Here is a 13,253-nt window from a genome sequence, read left to right as displayed (position 1 = left end):
GCAACAAAATATAAAAGTACAACGTTCTGTAGAGAAGTGGTGTGCAGAGTTTAGCATCTCCTTGCCAAGGATAATTTTTTTTATTTACTATGTATTGCCGAGAAATGTAACCGATGATGTTGCCCTTCAGAGTCTACAGTATAAATTCCTTCACCGTATCATCAGTACAAATAGATTTCTGTTTCTTCGGGAACTTTCAGATCATGAGCGCTGCACTTTCCGTGACCAAGAAACTGAAACGATTAGGCATCTATTTTTTTAAATGTCCATTTGTACAACAGATATGGAATCATATATTTAATAAGCTTAAGTGTAATATTATATCCTTTCCGAAACTGAAGTCCTCTTGGGAATCGATAGCGCCGATCACACCATAAATGGTTGGAATATTATTTATCTCCGTAGAGATTTATTTACAAGTTACTGTAAAATGTCAGGGATCATTCAATTTTTAACATTACAAAATATTAGATATTATAGAAACGTCTTGATATGTTTTGCAAATGAACCCAAGGCAAAACGTTGCATAACAAGTCTCAATGAATTTTTGCTAAAACGTTATTTTTCTCTTATTTGCTACTGAATTTAGATGGTAAATTAAATCAGCAACTAATACAATTACTTAGTTTTCGTAATTTTCCTTAACTATTTTTTTTTTACAATATCGATATCGTGGGGCTTCTTTTTTGTTTCGTGTCTTACTCCCCTCTTTTGATCTGAACCTTTTCTTTTTGTTTGTTTGTTTTTCGTCTTGTGCCCGTCTTCTCTTTTCGTGAAATATATATATATATATATATATATATATATATATATATATATATATATATATATATATATATATATATATATATATACACACACACATATAAGTGAATTTCAATAAGTGAAAGTCTGAAGAACTTATGATAACAATCTAGAAAATACAGCGACCACAATCAATTTGTTTTCAATCAGAAGTAGTTACATTTTATATGTACCTATTTTTAACTATTTTTTATTTATTTAAAAGAGAAATATACAAACGAAAACAACCATGATGTATACTTAATAGTACATTTTGTTTACAAAACGAAATAAACATCAATTACAGAAAGAAACTCTAAGTATATATGTCCCTCTGGTTGTTACATTGTAACTACAGAAATTTTGAATTAACAAAACATTTTTTAGCGGTTTTTTGTTGTGCTTATGCTATTTCTTTCCCCATCTCTATGCCCAGAATTTTACAATGTAGCGACCACCCTAGGCTCTCGCGATACGAGACTTAATTTTTTCAGATTTTTTCTGAGGTGTTTGTTTGGCATACAAAAAACCTTATGAGCTTAAGTTAGAAATATGCTAGTTTTGATTTTTTAAACAAAAAAATGGGAATAATTAGCCTAGAGACTTGGGCAAGTCTACGGTTATATGTGCATAACCTAATGCGTACAGAACGGCACAAGTTTTGTTTTTATTTGAAACAGATTCAAGTTTATTTTCTTTGTCCCCATCAGTGCAGACATGTAAGGGTCATGGTAGCAATAGTAACATTGGTCCCATTGCATGCTTCGTAACTGTTAGTTCATACGCCGATAAGTACCATAGATACAGCTAGAATGTAAGGACTTGTGAACGAACACACTAAAACTCAACTTGCAATTGGTGAGAAGATATTAAACTTGTGTCCCCATTAATGTTGAGCAATCTAAAGGTCATGGAAAGAATGTTACCGATGTTGGTATGATAAACGTTTTGTTAGTCTAATGGCATGTTCATGAATTTCGTTCACTTTTAGTTAAATCTTTTTTGTCGTGTTAAATGCAGTTATATGTGTCATATGTAGTTCATTCTAAAATTACAATAAAAACAAGTATCATAATTTTATGTAAGTATGCACGGCAATCAAATTTTGATATTCATCTAAAGGTACCAATATAAACAGGCAGCTCTTAATGGAAGTCAGTCAGCACATTATATTACTACGACCTCACAGATATCGAACCTGTGGGAAAGTGAGATGAATAATGTAGCAAATTTCATGGCCTGGGACTCAACACGCGTATTCAAAAAGACTACTACCGACTTTCTAAAGCAACACTAGAGTTGGACGATAACCTGGACGACATAAAAACTGATGGTAAGTTGTTAATCATCTTTTTGTTGTGATAAGTGCATGGATATTTTCTTAAAGGTTACCTTTCATGATAACCAGTTCGTAAATTCGAATGCTTTGAAATAAGTTTTCAAGAATATATATTATAATAATCTGTACAGACAATTTTAATTGTCAATGCCACTGCCTGCCTAGTTGAAGGGTATTTACCCGAAACGTCGCAATAATATACAGTATTTTGGACTGAGTTTTACATATATTTATACATTTCTCCGAATTATCCAGTCTTAGCAACATTTCCTTTATCACACACACACACACACACACACACAAACACACACACATATATTACATCTATCTATCTATCTATCTATCTATCTATCTATCTATCTATCTATCTATCTATCTATCTATCTATCTATCTATCTATCTATCTATCTATCTATCTATCTATCTATATATATATATATATATATATATATATATATATATATATATATATATATATATATATATATGTGTGTGTGTGTGTGTGTAACACTCAATGAGTATCAATCTGCTAAGATATTGCTCTATACCGCAGTGGTAGAGCGTAATAGTTATATATATATATATATATATATATATATTACACCCAATCCATGAAACTGCACAATTCATGAAATGTGTAGATAACTTTGGAAACCCAAAAACAAAACTAAGTAAAGTTTGCCCAAAGTCGGTATCTGACTTTAAATCAAGTTGAGATTGGGCCACGCAAATAAGACATGTGCATGATATACATACAGCATTCAGCTCAGAATTGCCGACCTAAACTTAGAGGCTGCCGACAGTCCCTCCCCTTGTGTTGCTCGCTCATTGTAGCCTCAGTTTTCCGCCCACAAATGCATATTATTTGACAAAAAACAAAACAATCAAGAAAAGAAGAATGTCGACGACCATTACCAACAATTATGACAAATACTTTATAAAGATAGGGTGTGATCAATCTGATTAAAATCCGATGTGGTGAAAGCGGCTAGATGTCCTTATTTACCTCTATTCATCGTGTTGTGACGTTTGTTTTGTTCGGAGTGATCGCCGCCTTCGTGGGAAGGCGGCGATCACTCCGAACAAAACAAACGTCACAACACGATGAATAGAGGTAAATAAGGACATCTAGCCGCTTTCACCACATCGGATTTTAATCAGATTGGGGTGTGATCTGACCACCGTACATTGCTATGCACTAACACCTGTTACCGTAACATATGGCCAATGTATTGTTTGTCGACTTTTGACTACCATTCCTCATAGTCACTAAAAAGTAATAACAATTTCATAAACCCTTTCATGAAGTGCAGTCCTTGTGTCCGATCATTTGATTTTAGTGTAATATTACTCTGAAAACACTTTTAAGTTGTCGTTTGTCATTGCATAAAGTACATTCAGATACTCAATGATCAAGACATGTATCTTCCAAAATGTCGGGTAATGACGTCACAACCATCACGACAGGAAGGTAAATATACAGCTAGTCTCGTGTGTGGCGAGACTTCGGCGGAACGCAAAATACCAGTGCGTTAATGCACGTCAACTTTTTAGAGATTGAAACTCTACTTGTTTTCTGGGAAAACTAATCGAAGTCTTTGAATGAAAAAAAAAATATTGAAGATTGTGCAAAGATTGTGATTATGATTTTAATTTGCGAAGAAAGAAAATTAGGCTTTAACTTTTTATTAATTGGCTATTTTGATTACATTTTCAATACAAAGAATATATTTGATTGTACAATTAATTTTTTCGGGAAGATTAACTAAGCAAATTATTCATGATTATTAATTAGCAACCCGGACCACTCTCAAGCTTGGCAGACTCTTGTACATACGTGCTTTGACAGTTATATGGCTGTTTGACCTCGAGGATGAAGGTCAAGGTCGTAGGTCATTGTGTCACTGGAAAGTTCACCATTGATAACTGAGACCAAAATGTGCATTTTCCCGACAAATATGACCGACACTTTACTGTTGCCGCGACAACTGCAAAACCAAGTAACGTGTATATTGACACTAATAGCAGTTGTCATTTGTACCAGGTTTGGTTGAAATCGACTCATACATATTAGAGATAAATGTACGGACGGATAGACGGGACCCAACGTTGTAACTCCCGTCGGACTGTGTCTGGGAGTGGGGCTAAAACATGCACAATTTATGTTTTACAGTCATTAAGAAAGCACATTATCACGTAGTCTATCTGCTAGACCTCGGATGTTCTTCCGATAAAATACGACACACGACCGAACATTGCTATCGAGGATGTAACATTACTATTGTTGAGGATGGTACATCGGGCAAGCCCTCACTACAAACTTCATTCGCTTTTAGTATCGAAAGAAAGCCCGAACGTCTAGCACCAAGACTAATTATCACGCTGACTTCACTAGTGCACAACTCAATCACTGAAGTCGGAACCCAGTCATCCATCCTCACACGCAGTTGGGAATCGTCCGCATACATGACACAATTTACACCATGACGGATTATGACATCCTCCAAAGGGGCTATGTAAAGCGTGAACAAAACAGGTCTGAGGACAGAGCCCCGGGGGGGGGGGGGGCACAATCGAGAGATGTGCCTTTGACACGACTGATCCAATACTCACAGATTGGAATCGACCAATCAAATAGGAACAATACCACTTCAAGGCTGAGCCCGTGAAGCCAAATCTATTATGCAATCGGTGTAATAAAATGTTATATATATGATAATAATATAAATAATATATATATAATTTATTCATTGTTAATGTCTTTTTGAAAACACATTCCATACTGTATTAAAATAACTGAACAAAATTCAAGTTGGATACAATTTACTACTACTGTTGCGTTATTTTGTTGTTGATGAAGGTGTAACTCACACAAAAATTTGGCTTTGATGTATTTGTTCTAAATATTCAACAAGTTAATTTAAAATTGAATTTCAATTCAAAATCCCCTTTAATGTGAGCAGTTTCACATCTTATCTTGGACACTTGAGACTGACTGATATTCATCATCATGTGATAATTCATCTCATTCATGTGACATCGACCACCCATTTTAAATATCAGTCAGATTGAAGAAGCATCCACTGTACCATGTCAAACAACTGCCACTCAAAAATATTCAGCAAGTAGATCGAATTCTGGATGAAATTTAAAAAATACATCAAAAACCATTCATCACACATCAATGATATTTGACATGTATACCTTTTACATTAGAATCACATGTGCATAAACACATACATGTAGTATGTATCTCACTTTTTATCCTTACAAGATGCTTTCCTTTTAAAAATGCTTTTCCTTTTCACATGAGCACTGGGAACATGTATTTGACTCCTGGGTACAGGATGGAACACCATATGTGAAAGTTTACCTAATATTGAAAGTGATGTGTACACAAAAAAGAAAACATATGAGAGATTATTGTGAATTGGAAAAGATGCTTCAAACACATATGACGGAGACAAATCATTTTGCTTAGGCATCTCACAGTCTCCTTTAATTTCTTTAAGTGTACTCTTAGCAACGTGTGTACGGGTGACAACAAGCTGGGATGCACCCATAAGAGAAACATGATACACAATCTTATAATCATCCGTTTCAAATGGAGATCTATCTGCAATACTGACACACTGCCCAATAACCTGTGCGATTTTCTTATGAGTAGATGTTGTCTTCGAGACACCGAATCCAGTTGACCTGATACTTTCTTTTGCTCTCTCAAAAAGTTGGCTTTTGTTCTGTTAAAACACATGAAAAGAAGATATACATTGTATAAGTGTATAGTCAAATGAAAACATTGTTTCAATGTCACACACTTATCCTGAATGAACTTAGTACAAGAAATCTTTTAATAATTAAACATGTGTGCATTTACAATTCAAGTATGACATTTCAAATGTTCCATGACTATCAGAGATGTGCACAAACTGTACACACTTTGACAATATCATGGCTCTTTGGCCAAACAGCTGACAGTCACAGTCAAAGGTCAACATGTCATTACTAAGGTCATCACTGATAGTATGAGGAAAGACACTTCAATGGGGTCTTTACGGGTTACCGGTAGGCTTCATAAGATAATGGGTCGAAGGTGAATTTTTATGACAAATGTGGTTGCCTTTTTGTTGAAAGAATTACAAAATGAAGTGTCGTGCATATGTGAACCATAGTATTTGACAACTGAAATAGGTTGGTTGAAGTGTCATGCATACAATGTATTTGTACCATAGTATTTGACAACTGCATAATTTTAGGTTGGTTGATACTGGCTTAAGCAATCAGGAGATATGAGTGTACACAGTGACAGTCTAACAGATCAACATACATGTATCATGGACATACAGATCCCAATTTAGAAACCCCTCAGGCCTTGCCCATTGGGGCTAATAAAGCATTCATTCATTAATTCACTTTCAGGCTAAATTCCTAAATCACTTATTATACTATAGCACAATCCTGTCAGCAATTCTTCTTAGTTGTATTTAGACATGTAGTATGTCAAAAGAAACACCCTCACTCAATTATTTCTATCACCTCAGTTTTTACAACAACAAAAAAGACCTAATTTGTTTAATACTCATTGCATGACAATGACTTTAGTACCAGTATGTTCATTTGATCAATAACCAACTTGACTTTATAAGTATAGTAATGTTCTCATCAAATATCATGACAACAAACCTTGCAGTTTTTTACTTAGGTCATTCATGTACACACAGACAGACAGGAACTGACAAATATGTACACGCATCCTTACATGCATGTGTACGTGTACATATGAGGTCCATGTACATTGGAATAGATTGGAAGAACAAACAATACATACCTCACTTAATACAACTGGGAAACCATTGGAAGCAGTTATAAGATCTTCATCATCACAAACATCATTTTTATACTTCCATAGAATGTTTGTTTCAGATGTCACATGTGATCCACAGATGTCAAAATGTACTCTTGTTTCATCACGTTTACTGTCAAGAAATTGATACTACATTAGTAAAGTTTAGTAATTTTTCAAAAGTGACTCTTTGACCATAAATGCACATTTGCAAACAAATTCTGTTGTATTGCTAATGAGATCATGCTGTTCTTACGAATGATAGGCTCACACATTTCAACAAAAGTTCCCAGAAAATAAGTTGATTTAATATAAATTGTGCAAAATTTCTTTGTCAACAATTCACTGTAGATGTCACAGTCCTCACACTTGTGGTGGTGTTGGTTATCATTTTGATTGTAACAGTTCTTATCTGGGTTAGGTGCCATTGCAAATTGACAATGACATGCCAATGTCAGCAAATGGGTTCCAACATAAATTTTTATAACACAACAGCTGCTGTGTCTGTGTAATGACTTTGTGCATATTAATATAACAAAATAACTGCCTGGTAAACCATTTTAGACTGCAGCACACAAAAAAAGCATTATTTGAAAAGAATCTTCTCCCATTTTCTTGTTGCTAAGGATGTGGTCATGGTTGCTAGGCATATTTTTATGCATGTTTTAAAACTTTGTTCACTTGCCTATGAATCCTCCTTATCTTTGTAAAATACAGCACTCTTTGGCTGTTGCTATGGGTGTCTTCATGTTTGATAGGGTATTTGCATATATTTTTTGAATTGTTACTCAATTGCCAACCAGATGATGTTTTCATTTGGACCAAAACATACTGTGGTTTGTTTGTTGCTAAGGGCGCAGTCATGGTTGTTAACGTCAATTTTGTAAAATCTGCAAAATAACACTTTCATAGACATCTCACCAAGTTTCAGACTTACTGGCCAAATACTTTCGGAGATGTAAGGTTTTTTTAACCAAAAATTAACATTTTTACACCTAACTTGCATATCACTCACGGTATCATTTTTTTTTTGGCTTAATGTTAGTTTGTCCATACATTCCTAGATGCATTCCATCAAATTTTAGCCTTATCTGATGAGTAGTTTTGGAATTAGACATTTTTGATCAAGAAGACTCATTTCTAGCCCTAATTTTCATATCATTGGAAAATCATCATCATGTTTTGATCAAATCCATAAAACATTACCCCTAAGAATGTTGCCACTAAATTTCATGTCAATCTACCCAGTACTTTTGGAGTTTAGCTTTTATCTTTTTTTTATCAAAAGATATTTATTTATTTTTTTTTTTTTTTTACCTCAAATCAATATCTCTGATGCAATCATTTTCAAAAATTCATGTGCATATGAATTCTATAGTGTATTGTCCTTGTACCAAATTTGAGAGAAATCAGTTCAGTCATGTCTGAGAAATGACTCCTACGGACAAATGGACTACGTCTGGTGGGGACTCTTATTATTAAGCGCTTTCATCATTATATGCTTGAAGAAATCATATCAAGACATGTACATGTATAGACATGTCACACTAGCTAGCTATACTCCATACAAATAATGTCTCAACTAACATTATCTTACCATATCATGAAATCCTCATGCCATCCCTCCTTCTCTTGAATCAAGAACATCACATTATAAATCAAGTGATCAAGCTCCAATTCTGATGGTCTATTCAGTGCACACATGGTAAAGATATGTCGAAAGCTTTTTTGAAAATGTTTAATAGTTCCTTCTGAGAGTTTACTCGGTTTAATAGTCCTGGACTTCTCTTGGCACTGCATTTTCATATAGTCCTGTGTTATAAGAATACACAACAAATATGTGGAATTCATCAATACATGTACATACACAGGTAAAACAAGAAAAAATATTTGGACAACTTGAGGTATTGAACAATAGTGGATTTTCTGTCTCTTGCTACATTTCATGACATATGTAAATATCCTACAGTTGTCAGGTGGGTAAAGCTATCTGGAGTGGCCATGTTGTTTATATGGAAGTCAATGCATTCGCCTGAAAATAATACTGCCGTTTGTGACCAACTACAACCGTAAATTGTTATTGACAATTTGAAAGAGCCTAACCTGAAGAGCATGTTACCAAAATTTGGTGTGTTCATTTATACAAAAAATATGCTCGTTTCCCTCAACAAGACAGTACGCAACTTTCACCTTGACATAGTCTTGTCCTACTTGCATACAGATTTAGTTGTCCCCACCCTATTCCGTCCTGCGAAGAACCAGCCAAGAAACCTGGGCTTACCAGAAATGCTGGTAACTACTACAATAAGTGTCCTAATATTATCAATAAATTGATTATTTAGAATTTACCCGTAATCACTCATATATCATTCTTACGTACATGTACAATGCACTATGGGATGTCATGATCCAACTTCAGCTGTTTGAATTAGTCAGAACTGGAAATGTTGTTGTTTCAACACTTTTTTGTGCATTCTAAGAGGCAGCTGCTATTGAAAAAGAGATGTAAGATGTGTACATACTTTATCGATTGCTAATATTTTATCATTGGGTATGCCAGCGCATTTCTACACTCGTAGGTGAGATAGGATAGGATCAGTACATTCTTCTTTTCAGGACAGTGTTGAATGGAATGTGTGTATCGTCTGCAAGCATAGACAATAGAGAGGGAAGGACACACAACTGCGGCAAACATCAGAGTAAACTTGACATCGGGCCTTGATATGTCTGTTGGAATCCAATCTAAAAATAATCCAATTTGCTGCAAGCAGGACTAACCTTGAGTTGACCAAGACCCAGACTTTAAAAGTCATGATCCGAAGAAGGGCACTTCAAAACAACTATCTGATCTAGAATGTAATTTCAGTGACCCCCCCCCCCCCCCCCTCAGTCTTCCAATTTATCAACAGATTTCAACAGTGTCCCCGACTTTGGTTTGTGTGATGTTTAAATTTAATTATCTTTTGAATTCATGTGTCATCGATCTGACAATGACCAAAAAAGGTTCACATCTTTTTTTCATTAGTTGGGCTGGTAAATCTTTCTCTCAAACAAACTCTGACATTTCTTCTTATTTTCAAAAATTCTCTGTTCGAGCCGTAGTTGATATTGGGTCAGGATGGCCGTCTGTTTGGCCCTTCTACCCATCGCTGCTAGTATTTTTTCGGTTTCGTAAATCTTATGAAATCAACATCAACCTACCACCTGCACACAACACATAAACAATAGTTATGACACTCCTATTGTCTACACACTATATAAAGTCTACCCAGAGAGTAGAAGTCAGTTGTCTGATGATCGCACCATGTGTGAAACTACGAGTTACAACCAAGAAAGAGTTTCAGAATACAAAAACTACATACAGCTCCAATATATATATATATATATATATATATATATATATATATATATATATATATATATATATATATATATGTGTGTGTGTGTGTGTGTGTGTATATACATACATATATATATATATATATATATATATATATATATATATATATATATATATATATATATATATATATATATATATATATATATATATATATATATATATACACACACACACACACATTGGAGCTGTATGTATATATAGCCATTAGACTTTTTGAGTCAATCAATCACACATACACATGCAAACACACATAAATAGACAAACAGACATTTCCATGAATCCTACATGTATAACTGTTACTTACTTTGAAGGCTTGAACCTCTTTCTCAGATGCATTCTTAACTTTAATCTTCCTTTTTCTCATATCTTCAACCAAGGCTTGCACATACTCTACAACAGGATCTTTTTCTGCAGAGACAAATTTGACAATTTTTTTTTAAGACAAACTTAAATCACTCCAACTGCACTGTTTGATATTTGAAACCAAGTCTTCATTGAAGAAAAAAGTTAGTATTGATTTTTTTGTTTTCTTGAAGGGTGTGGTGTTTAGCTTCAACACATTTGTCAAGATCAAAGGCCTGGGTCTTATTTAAGGTCCTAACTGATACCATCAAGCTGAGCCCTCCATCAATTCAGGCTTCCAGAATAAATGAGAATATTTGTGACACCATGTCAATCATACTAAACAATGCTACTTCCAGTCGATACAAACAAAGATGTCTCTTTTATGAAATCAGAAATTACATCTTTCTGGTGTTGATACTAAGAGTTGATGTCAAGGACATCACAAATCAATCGCATACCAATTGCATAAAATGAAAAATGTGGCTAATATTGACTGTGAATGGCTGTGATGTCACAAGCAATCTGATTGGTTTCAGCATGGAAAGTTATACTTCCACGGTTTCAGTGAAAATATACACATGTACAAAACAAGTGTTGCAAATGATTAAACTGTATATGTTTCTTTTTTAAGTTAGCATGCATTATTAAGTCAGTGCAGTTACATACACGAAAGCATGGCCGAGAGTGATAATTTAAAAACTGTATGTGTACAATATATGTACCTGTGGCAGTGCACAGTCTTTTTCTAATGGCGTTGTTCACAATATTTGGTGCCTCCACCAAATCACCATCATGGCCCGGCAAGGGCTCCAACAGCACACGTACCAATTCTTCCTGTAGCGCTTTTTTTAAATCACCAGTGAAAACAGTCTCCGGCTCTGTTGCAATTTGGACTGTCTTGAAATTTAACCGATTAGAGTGAGCTAGTCCCCAAGTACAAGTTGAAGGACGACGAACGGTGGCCTTAGATGATGACGTCGAGGAGCCGGCGTTGGATAATGTATTTCCGCCGAAAAGGCATCCAGGCGTTGTACTGGGACGAAATTTGTATTGTTTTCGTGGCGATATGAAGGAACTGTCCCCACTTGAACTCGGACTAACCAATTTCCTTTTTCTCGGCTGGCCGCTATCGTCGCTGTCAGCCATGTTGTAATGTGAGAGTCAATCACGCTTTGCAGCATGCGCGCACAGACTTATGGGTATTTAGTCTGCTATATTATATTACACGTACATCATGTCACACGTCATTGAAAAGTTACACGATTGTACTGTAACTAGTTCATTTGCAATATAAAAACGGGGCTTTCATTTCAACATAAAATAATAAGACATCGTAATGAAACACGCATTCGTGTACATTTTTTCTGGATTCAATGAATGTTTTTTGAACGGTATTATTAAAGTGCAAATAATTCACTGCTTAAAGTAATACGAAATTAAAGTTTAATTTATAGATTCTCCATCATTTGGCACAAAAATCAAAGTGTGTGATGCACAGATACACGAATTGTGTGTGCAGGATTACATCGAAACTAAAGAAATCGAAATTGTTTTTGGGAGGGCGACGGGATGGCAACAAAATGCTCAAGTTGTCAAGGAAAGATTATATTAACAAGGATCAATTAATGTTTGTGGTAATGATCCCAAGTTCACGTCCATTCGTAGAATCCCTACTTGATCATGTGATGATAAGGATATCATAGGAAACGAGATTCTTGCGAAAACTTTTGATATGAATTGCGGCGAGTGCGAGCACGTCAAGAAAAGGAAGTTTATATCCTTTAAAGTAACATTGTCGCAAACCACACCCTCTTTTACGGCACCGTTCAGAATGTGCCATACCAGAGGAAGAAAAATCAGCTCGAGTGTGCGAGAATATTAACGTAACTGTTCCAGAGTTTCAAATTTTGGCGGCGAATGGGACGTATTGATAAGATGTATGTTTATTATTGTTGGACACTTTTAAATTTGTACATCTTATTAACGTTCACGTTCACGTTCAAATTTAAAATGTTCAGCGAGTAGTGTAAAGAAACGGATCTGGACCGCATGAAATGTTGTCGGTTTCGATGGCAATATACACGCCCATATCCACGGTTATTTTTTTTCTCGATGATGCATTAATCACGAGTTCGAATCTGTATTATAAGTGGTACTAATAAGTTATATTCACTACCATTTTTCCTCTCACAATTTTACATTATGCTCTAATATCACGTTGGAAAAACTTGCTCACTCATGGAATTATTTTTTGACACTTTAAAATAGGAAAATTGGACTATTTAAAGTTTGAATTAAATTCTATCAACTAATGTTCATTGCATGCTAAATTCATGCAAAACTAAACTCAGTGTTATCAGCGTGTGTTTTTTAGTTTTATAGGGCCAATTTTAAGTATCGTTACAACACAAGTAAACAATGTTTATTATTATCCCAGCGTGAAAATTTATGATTGGATTTCAGAAGATAAAAATAATGGGACATTTAAACAAGGGTAACATTCGGCACTCGCAAGTGGTATATTTCACCACTTGTTCCTC

At 34.9% G+C, this 13,253-nt stretch overlaps 1 protein-coding gene and 1 long non-coding RNA gene across 2 annotated transcripts; both read right to left on the bottom strand.

Moving 5' to 3' along the window:
• Positions 1-5,376: 5,376 nt before the first annotated feature.
• Positions 5,377-8,688, bottom strand: LOC144436492 (uncharacterized). The gene is made up of 3 exons (XM_078125297.1): positions 8,563-8,688; positions 6,951-7,098; positions 5,377-5,862 (listed from the first exon to the last, which is right to left on the bottom strand). The coding sequence occupies exons 1-3, from the start codon at positions 8,667-8,669 to the stop codon at positions 5,377-5,379; spliced, it is 741 nt and encodes a 246-aa protein (XP_077981423.1). The 5' UTR covers positions 8,670-8,688.
• Positions 8,685-11,500, bottom strand: LOC144436419 (uncharacterized). Its single transcript, XR_013480958.1, has 3 exons — positions 11,436-11,500; positions 10,673-10,776; positions 8,685-8,777 (listed from the first exon to the last, which is right to left on the bottom strand). It is a non-coding gene; the product is annotated as an uncharacterized LOC144436419 (long non-coding RNA).
• Positions 11,501-13,253: the final 1,753 nt, after the last annotated feature.

The sequence above is a fragment of the Glandiceps talaboti genome, chromosome 6 (assembly GCF_964340395.1).
Source record: "Glandiceps talaboti chromosome 6, keGlaTala1.1, whole genome shotgun sequence".
Taxonomy (NCBI): Eukaryota; Metazoa; Hemichordata; class Enteropneusta; family Spengelidae; genus Glandiceps; species Glandiceps talaboti.
Note: the sequence above shows the minus strand (reverse complement) of the source record. Positions and strands in the feature narration are given on the sequence as shown.